Source organism: Alligator sinensis, unplaced genomic scaffold (assembly GCF_000455745.1).
Source record: "Alligator sinensis unplaced genomic scaffold, ASM45574v1 scaffold502_1, whole genome shotgun sequence".
Classification (NCBI taxonomy): Eukaryota; Metazoa; Chordata; order Crocodylia; family Alligatoridae; genus Alligator; species Alligator sinensis.
This window is the reverse complement of record NW_005841896.1, coordinates 4,228,025-4,237,966: the sequence shown is the minus strand read 5'-3', so window position 1 is coordinate 4,237,966 and position 9,942 is coordinate 4,228,025. Positions and strand designations below refer to the sequence as shown.

The 9,942-nt window shown below is 38.9% G+C and overlaps 1 protein-coding gene across 10 annotated transcripts in view; it reads left to right on the top strand.

The window, feature by feature from the left end:
* SOX6 (SRY-box 6) overlaps nt 1-9,942 on the top strand; it is a 324,606-nt gene that overhangs the window by 98,338 nt on the left and 216,326 nt on the right. For all 10 annotated transcript variants that reach the window (XM_025197397.1, XM_014517206.2, XM_025197396.1 and 7 more), the window contains 2 exons: nt 178-350; nt 4,891-4,959. In XM_025197397.1, the coding sequence (XP_025053182.1) occupies nt 178-350; nt 4,891-4,959 (242 nt within the window). The remainder of the gene's footprint in view (nt 1-177; nt 351-4,890; nt 4,960-9,942) is intronic.

Sequence of the window (9,942 nt, the reverse complement as noted above, 5' to 3'; positions counted from 1 at the left end):
TGCTTGGAATATAGCTGTATGCTGGGATCTTTTAAATAATTTTTAGTAAAATATGTGTTCAAGCTGCCACTTTGGGAGGAAAAAATGGCTTTTGTACTTAAATCAATTTCTTTGTGAATACTGTTCAATAACTATAATCTACCTGATATTTACAATGCATCTTTCCTTCATGTTTAGGTACACCAGAAAGCCTGGCAGAAAAAGAGCGACAGCTCTCTACCATGATCACCCAGCTGATCAGTTTACGGGAGCAGCTCCTGGCTGCCCATGATGAACAGAAAAAGCTGGCAGCCTCACAAATTGAAAAACAACGGCAGCAAATGGACCTTGCTCGCCAACAGCAAGAACAGGTGAGGCTTTGAGAAACCGGCAAAAATGTTTCATGCAGAACATTAGAAGGCTCATAATAAGCATTGTTCCGCTTGGTGTTTCCTTTCCCTTCCATTATTAAAAGAGTTTAAATTCCCTCATTATAGAAAAAGTATTATAAATTGCTTTTTCTTTTTCATATAGGAACCAGAGTAAAAATAGGCATGGAATTTCAATGCATTTATTTTCTAGCTCTAATTAAAGCCTTATTTCTTGCTACTTATGAGATGCAGTGTAGTAAGTCCCCCAGTAAAGCAGACTGTGAAACAACTATCATTGTTTACCTCTTTTATTCCCTCTATGACAACAAAACAGAGAAAAATGGGTACAGAGCTGGCACCCCAAAATATCTTCATAGAAAAGAAAGTAAGGAATATTTGTAAGAGACCAAATTGTCCTAAAGAGCTGTCCTTGTCTGCTGTAAAAATCTAACAATGATCCCATATACTAGTCCCCCAGGCATTAGATCAGACAGATCCAAATTAATGTGTGGTTTTTAGGAATCTGACATTATTACTAGAATTATCTTTTCAGTTAAATGTATTTTATAGGGTATATAGAGCAATATATGCTCTGTTGATTTTAATGAGTTGTGACGTCTGGTATTTTATGTGCTTGAATATTTGCCCACATGTAGGAATATGGACTCATCCCCTAATGGAAAATAACATAAAGGAACACTGTAAAAAATCAGAAGTTAGAATGTCATTTAGCCATCCAGAGATGACACAGTAATTAACTATTGACACTTGTGAATAAGCTAGCACAAATTAATCTTGACACATTTGCAGACGAGTGATATCTTACAGTGAACACTTTGTAATTATATTTCAAAATGAAAATTAAATGACACTTAAAACTAGGTTGTCATGCTCAATGAAGCGAGCATGTAGCTCAACCGATTGGCAAATAAAATTCAGAATTTGAGCCACATGGTGCTTATGTACCATCCTTTACTGTGTTGAGCCTATACATCTAGACTGCGCTATGGTAATGCACTCTGGTGTTTTGGATGCATTTTTCTATCTTAGCTCTATACTGTTTAGGAGAAGCCATCAATATTAGATGAAGAGAGGTAGTTTGTTTCCATCAGGAAATTAATATTCAAACACCACTATACTGTACTTAGATCTGTAACAAGATGCACACCAGTCCATGCTCACAACAAAGCCGGCAGCACTACCCTGCATACTTACAATGCAAGGGAGTGTGTAGGTCACCAGCAATTCCAAATAATTCCAAACACTGGATCCACTACCTAGGACAAATGTGTAATAGTCCCAAAAAATAATTGCATTATGATTTTATTTTGAACCTCATTTCTATCTGAAACTACCACACAGTGCATTCTTTCGGAATCAAATGATTAGTATCTTTTCGGCATTTGCCTGAGCTGAGATTTGAGTTTGCAGCATGGTACAGACCAAATTCTCTAAAGTCCACTTGTGAACATGCTTCACTGTAGGGTGAAATGGCATGATGAATGAATGGCATCATTCATAAAACAGCATAATTTAAGTGTTCTACACGTTTGTGAATAGTCCCTGCAGCAGGGTGCCCACTGCAGTTTCTCCTCTAAGCACAAAAACGGCACTGAACATAGATTGTATCTGTGACTATACTGTCTAATCACACAGTATCCCCCTCTCCTCCAGACTTTAGGAGCCCACTTGAGCTAATTGCTTAACTAGCAGGATAGGGTGTAATTCTTTAGTCCTTACTCACTTAACTACCATTGATTGAACTGGAAGAAGACTGCAGGACCATGCTCATAAAGAGACTTTAATCCCATTTGTGGGCAACAGTTTAGTCCCTACCACTGGGCTTGATTCTTTTCTGTTCTGCCATTTGTCATGTCTCCCAGGTCCAGTGACTGGTAGACACTGATCAGGTATTTGAAGACATAAGTGAGACTTACGTAGTGCGTGGGTCTTTTGCTGGTCTCTGTGCAAAGGTGAATTTCTTCTGGAGCCATGAAACTAAAACACTGAGTGTAAAGGTGGGGGGAAAAATCTCAGAACTGATCATTTGGGGCTATGTTGTTGTCTTCTGCTAGGAGGTGTAAAAAGCTATCACACAGTTTTGTTCCGCTTTTGATGCAGTTTATCTGAATTATTTCCACTAACGATCGAGAAAAATGCAGTGGTATATCTCAAAATCATCCTTGCTGAATTTATTGTATTTTTAGTAAAAATTGTATCTGAACTGCTTTCTTATTTTTATCGTTTTTGTCTTTCCAAGTTTAATCATAAGCATTTACTGTATGTTAATTTAAAATCATATAATATGCAAGAGAGAAAAAGAGAAAAGTGTTTTTGCCAGGGGACAGGGAACAAGGTATTCCTGAGTTTATCCTTTACCTCTGATGTTGACTTTCACTGTGATAACTTGCCAGAGGTTTGACTGTCCCCTACCCAGACAAATATTTATAGGAAGGGAAATGATACTTGAGAAATAAGTGAGTATTTTGTTACTGAATATAGCGTCATATCCTCAGCAGTGGGAGGATACAGTCCTAGCAGATGGGCAAAGCATCAGAATTGCTAGACTGGGGCTCCCTAAGAAACAGTCCCTGACCAGAACTACTGAACAGTGTGGAAGAAACAGGCTTCACTCTATTGTTTGGTTCCGAAGTTGTCAGAGACCTTTATTATACAAGCAGCTGCAGCGGAGAGTACCGAACAGACAGAGCTTTCTCTTATCAGTCTCGCATGCCCCCCCCAACCCCCCTGCCAACAGACAATTGAAGCAAGCTTTTTATGTTTCAATTCAGGTCACATGACGCAAGATATAACGAGTCAAAGAAAAAATGGTTTGAACTAGAAAGTTGCAAGAGGGCATAGACTGTGGTTTGACCTATTGACCTCATAGGTCTACTCAGCTCAACAAGGGAAAAGGGTGGGAGAAAGAGCAGATTGCAAAATAGGTGGGGAAAAAGCAATCATTAGCAAATAGTGCACTAACTCAAAGAAGTCAGCAGAAATTAAGGCCTGGGGTTTTTTTCTTCCACAACAGTTGTCCCTCTATAGCACCAGTTCCAGCAGGTCACCTAGGTCCCATTGCCTTCCCCATTACAACTATGTGGGGAAGTTAATGGTACCTGCTGCACTGATTTCTGCACAAAATTATGAATTTGAAAGGAGCAGGCCCTCTCCCCTTGCACCATGATGCTGATTCCAGGTGATTTGTAGGACACGAGGCTATATCTGTTTAGGGCCATGGACAGAAATTACACATAAACCAATATAAGTGATGGGAAACTGGTTCAGTTCTGTAACACAACAGAAGTTCAGTTCACACAAATTACTTTCAAAATGGATGAACTGATTTAAGATAAACCTGGATGGATGTAGTATCAGACTTAATTGATTTAGGTTAAATCGGTTTATTGAACTTCTGTCCCAGATCCCCTCCATATTCAAGTTAACTCACAGTGCCCCAGCATCCCAGGATGCTTTGCAACTCCCCTGCAAACCTGCCTCCCCTGCCTCCTTCTAGGGTGGGTGGGCTACATTGGCCAAAGCTGTCTGCTCCAGCCAAGCCGGGAGCTGTGTTCTAGCCCTTTGGCTTCTGGCCTGGGCCACTGCAGGCATGTTGACTGCAGTTCTGGAATCAGAAGCGAATGTGTGTTCACTGGCTTATCGGTTCAAGCTATGCAGCTTAGACTAACTTGCAAAGATTGAATTGATTCATCCTTGGTCTTTTTGACTGTCTGTACTTAGTTTAGGAAACCTTCCTCCAATCTGCACATATGCCTCAGTGCTCCCTGTCTCATTGAGTAGACATGCTTTCCTTCCACCTATGCAAGGGAAATGGAGCAGCAGACACTTAACCTCTCATTGTCACTTTCTGCATACATAAAATCATATTTATGCTTGTCAGAGAGATGATTTGAGTCTTGATTTCTTAGGATCAAGTTCTGCCACCTCTATATACTGTGTGGCACCTTACTCCTCTCTCCTCAAGAGATCATTCAAGGTGAATAAACTTGGCAGAAGTTTGCCATTAATGATTTTGCTGTATTTTTAAGCAAAATATAAAAGCTACAAAAAGTCTCATTCAGCAAAGCATGGAAACATATGCTTAGTTTGAAGCACCTGAATATTCCTTTCCCTGTTCAGGAGAGCTCTTAACATCAAGCATATTCTATGGTAGCTAACAGTAATCACCGTAGTCAAAATTAAGGACATGTTTACTTTGTTGAATACTGATAAAAGTATGAAGATGCATAAGTTTAAGCATCTGTTTTGCTGTGGTGAGGGGTTTAAATGGTTAATGTGTAATTTTAACTGGAATACCACATTGTAATTTTGCATTTAAATTTGAAATTGTTTGAGCACCTACATGGGTACATCTAAAACAAAATATTCACTGTTCTTCCAATTTTTTTACAATTGACATTCAATAGAAAAATCTTTAAAACATTAGAATTAGGATAACTAATAAGAAGTTGTTTTCACTCAGTACTATTGAAGCTTCACTATTACTGTTTTAATTTAATGGAAAATTTATCTCTAATAGATTGCAAGACAACAACAGCAACTTCTGCAACAGCAGCACAAAATCAATCTACTGCAGCAGCAAATTCAGGTCAGTGTGTTTTATTGCTCTCTTCTGATTATACTTAAATTCCATTTACAGAAAAGGAATAATCTAAAATAAAATAGCCACATGCTTCCCTCAAAAACCCAGTAAAGATGTTCTTCAGAGCGGAGTCTCTGTGTCTTTGAAAATAATTAAAAATATATTTTTGGTGGAAACTTCTTTTGGTTAACAAGCCAATTTTTTTTTAAAGTTATTATTTTGTTTCCTTAAATTATACCATTTATTCCTTAAATTTTGCTCCAGAATCTACAATTATTTTCATTTATACACCATGAAGACAGCAGCAGATATTCAATTATTGTTTGTAGATCTGTTTATTGTACAGAGAAAATCAGTTTGATAAGATAAAGATGATTATGAAAAACACTCTATAGAAAATGGCTGCAATTGTCCTAACCAAAGCCACCTGTGACAGAGCAGGAAAATAGCCTTTCCCCAAAACCTATTGAGACAGCACTAGGTACCCAGGAACTGATACCCACTCTAATATTCAAGGGACTGCTGGTGTACCATGACCTACAGACAGGTATGTACCTGTTGAAATACTTTGAAAGCAACCTCATAGCAACCTCATTCAACTGTAAATCATGGCTTGATTTTATGTAATCAGACCCTCTCTCTAACATACATGCAGGGGGACAACCAACTGACAGCTTTCAGGTACTGTTGACTTGCGGGCCTGCTGACCCTACCGCCTTTTTTCCTTGCATATTCTACTTTGATGCCTTCCAGTTAACCTGGTCTTCAGTTTAAATTGTCACAGTCACAGTTGATAGGTTGCTGTGAGGCCAGTTACTGGTGGCATCACTGGTGCAAGTGGACCAGTACAAATTGCTTGCCTTTGTCCTTGCTTTCCAGCTACACACCATGTTTTAGTCAGCTGAAGGTGAAACTATTCCTTTCTTCTTCCTGTTCCTTTATAAATATACAGTACCATAGTTATTTTGTTTGGACTTTAATTGATCTAATTAACGTTTATTAATTGCTTTGACTCCTGGGGGTTGGAAGACAAAGAATTGTGAAATATTATCATCATTGTTGTTGTTTATTGGTGGAATGTAGTTTTGAAAAGGCTGTGTCATTATATTGGTTGGGAATTAGAGCTGGAAATAAAATAGTTAACATAGTTAAGGGAAATAAATATTACGTCTTTTGCAGCCCTGACTTTCAACACAGTTAGCATCAGTTTAAGATTATTATTCAGTTTATATTACACACAACATCTTTTTCAGTTGGCATAAAAGCTAAGAGGATAGAATAACTTCAGATATGAAATACAAGTAAATATATTTCAGAAAATCTCATTTCAGGAGAAATGGACTTTACCATTTCTAAAATGAACAGGCTTTAATATTTCACAAAGGACTAACGCAAAGATAGCCTTTAGGGGTGTGCAAAGCAGGCCGTATTTGATTCAGATTCAGATTTGGCTCGATTTTGGAGACAGTGATTTGATTAGCTGATTTGGATCACTGCCCCGATTCGATTTGACCAAATCCAAATATGAAGATTCGATGCTGATTCGGAGAATCAGCGATTCGGCCATAGGCACAGCTTTAAATGTTTTTTTCTACATACCTCGAGATGCCAGGCGCAGCTTGTGAATGCTGAGATGGTGGGGCGGATGGAGTGTCCCAGAGGAGCGCGGGGGTTCCCGCATGCTCAGCAGTGGACTCAGAAGTGGATTGGAACTACTTCCAGTTCACTTCCGGGTCTGCCGCTGAGTGAGCTGGGGACCCACCCCCCAATGCTCCTATGGGACACTCCATCCGCCCCACTATTTCAGTGTTCATGAGCCGCCTGATACCTTGAGGTATGTAGAAAAAATATTTAAAGTTGTGTCTATGTTCAAATCATCAAATCTCTCCGAATTAATTTGGGAGGTTCCAATTCAATTCAGGGAGATTAAACAGTCTCCTGATTTGATTTGGATTTGGAGATTCAGCTGCTGGATTGGGCTGAATCTCTGCTGAATTGAATCAGCAACTGAAGCTTCGCACAGCCCTAATAGCCTCTGTAACAACAATTTCTTCCTATTTCATCATGTGCATTTTCACAGATTTTAAATTTTTGAATGCATACCAAAAAAATTCTTTTAACTAAAAATATATGTTGACACATGTAGACTTCCAAGTTATGATGCTGTAGTCCTCTGAAGCATTTGAGGTGAAGTCCTAACTTTCTGGCAAAAAAGCTCAGAATCACTAGAATTTAGGGCTGTCCTGGTCATTTCCCTCCATGACCTAGCATGTTCTCCTTGGCTGCCCTTTGATTATCTAATTACAATTATTCACAAAAGATTTCTTTTAAAATGTTACTTTAGATGGGAAGTGGAACACACAAAACTCACGTAGTGGTGCAAGTCAGGTTTTCTGAACATGGCAGAACATTGGCAAGTCTCAGTGAAAATACTCCTACTTCATATTACTGGCCCTGGGAGGTTTATGATTTCAACTAGCTCTTTTTCCAAGGTTTTCTCTTGGTTTTAATAATTGGCTTCTAGCACACTAACAGAATGGCACGATTGTTGGACCACCAGTCAGAAAAAGTCCATAGACGTCCTCATGAGCTTCCAGATGGTCATGGTAGAGTAAGAAATATATTTTGGTAATAGGAGGGGGTTTAGACCTTACTTGATGGTGCTGGCACCTTGCCAGAGCAATGGTTTATGGATACACTACTTTGGAATATGTTCAGAACTAGGTTTCCTTTTGTATTTGGGGAACTTACAGCAAAAAAAGTCAAAGTAACTTTCATAAGTTTCCTAAAGGGCTATTGTAAACCTTTTTTATGGTTAGAAAATGTGAAAGATCTTTTTTTAAAAGAAGGAATCATTAATATGCTATCAAGTGTATGGTCAAGTGAAAAAGAATGTTACTTGAGTACCAGGTTGCTATTTTCTTTATGGAGATAAAATCCACAGATATTTCTGAGATTCATTGTGGAATCTTTCTGATTTGGTTGCAACATTACAAAGAGACGGTGATGCTTATGTCATCACACCATACTTTCCAGTAGCTATTGGTGTTCCCAATTTCACTTATTGCACTGGGATTAATTCTGATGCTGACTGCATTCTTGATTTTTAAGACACAGTTCTAAGGTTTTTCTGTGGCAATAAAATAATTAGGATCTCTGCCTTGATAGTGTTTGCTGTAACCTAGATACATGATGTCACGACCACACAACAGAACTCACATGACTTATGTTACCCCTCTCAGTGCCATAATTTCTGCTGTCTTCCACTGGGACTGAGAGGTTTTTCCCTTCTGTCTACCTGCTTCCTGTGCCCCTTTCTATGTGAAGATGTTAAGAAAGGTTTTAGTTGGGGCACGTGACTATTCCTCTTCCTTCAGTGTGTGCTGACTTGTTTCTCCCCTGCCCTTTCCCAGAATAAGGAAAAGCTTCATTAGGTTTGGAGGCTCAGATAGTGTAGGATGTTCCCAGACTATGGTTTTGTATCATTTGAGGTCTATTGAGTGAAAAATATGTTGTTGGAGTGATTCTCATTCACATGTACAGGGTAAATCTAATCAATGCATTTTAGCAGGAGAGAAATTTTCCTTCCACATACATTGATCAGGCTGGTAGCGGACTTCTCATATTCCCCTCAAGCATCTTGCAAGGATCATCTTGTCAGTTATTAGGGCTGTTGGGCAGGTGCCATGACAAATATGCATGTAGTCTCACAGGAAGAATGTGAGTTGTTAGGATTATTCAGGAGGACTTCTGTTTTAACTGGTGTTTACCCTACTTAGTCTACTATGGCCATGAGCCAAATGTTTCTTCTTTCTTTGTTCTTGCTAATTTTATTGCCTGTTTGTTAGCCAGGATTTCCCTGCAAGAGTAGTTAGTTGCCTTTATCTCCTCCTCTATCTTGTCATGGGTTTGGGAATGAGGGAGAGCTTCCTTGCTGTTGAATGGGTTTCTAGTAGTGTAACTGGGAGAGAGAGGAAGCAACATTTCTGCAACCTGAAACCCCCTGAGGAAAGTTGGTGAAGTATGAGTGAATCAAGGATAGGCTGAAAGAGGTGATCCTTTGTGGATCCTCTGGCATTCCCTTCTGTCAGGATATATGAAGTGCGTTGTAGCAGAGACTGCAGTCTAGTGACAGAAGTCGCCTCCATGAAGCAGCACCACAATGCCCCTCTGACTTGAAGGGAAAACAATTTCACATTAAAATGTGCCTGTATCTGCCCAAATGAGTTATTTGGGCTGCACAGAGTTCTAACCTGTGCACATTTGTCAGTTTAAGAAGCCTCTTTTACAACCCTTTCGTGCCAAGGATGACTATTTATGATGAAAAATGGTGAGAGTTCTTATCTTTGCTCTGTATCCAGGGAAAAACAATAATAATATTGCCCTCTTTAAAAGAGATGATAAAATGTGACTAGCACAGGTGTCAGTTCCATCTGGACATGCGCCTATTCATGGCACAGCTACTTGGAAATAAGTACAGTACATTCTCTCCTCCAGTATTCAGGGGTAAGGAATTGCTGATGCAAAGTTGTCATCATGTGAGACACCCTGTATGTTTTGCTAATCTTCTGAGTTGCACAGCATAGTTTTTAAAACAATTATTTTAATATTATAATGAATGTGGTTCATTTAACCCATGGAACATTTTGAAATAATTTGGAGGAGGCTTTGCATAGCAGGAAAAAGTGGAAAGACTCCTTTTAAAACAATCACCCATTCTCCTTTTATATATCCATTACTTCAAACTGCTTATTTCCTTTAGGCTTTTTAAAGATCATTTGTCCATTCCTACCTCATTACTGTGTGCTGTGCAAGTTTATCAATGGTGTGCCAACAGCAAATACTTCGTGTATTTCGTGTATTTTGTGTAAAACCAAGTCATTACAGGAGTGATGAGCTCATTTAATTTTCTTCACAATTCATGATTTCTGCATATGTGCTTTGAGATCTTCAGAAGAAAGTCTGTATCTAATGTGTTATGAAATTCCA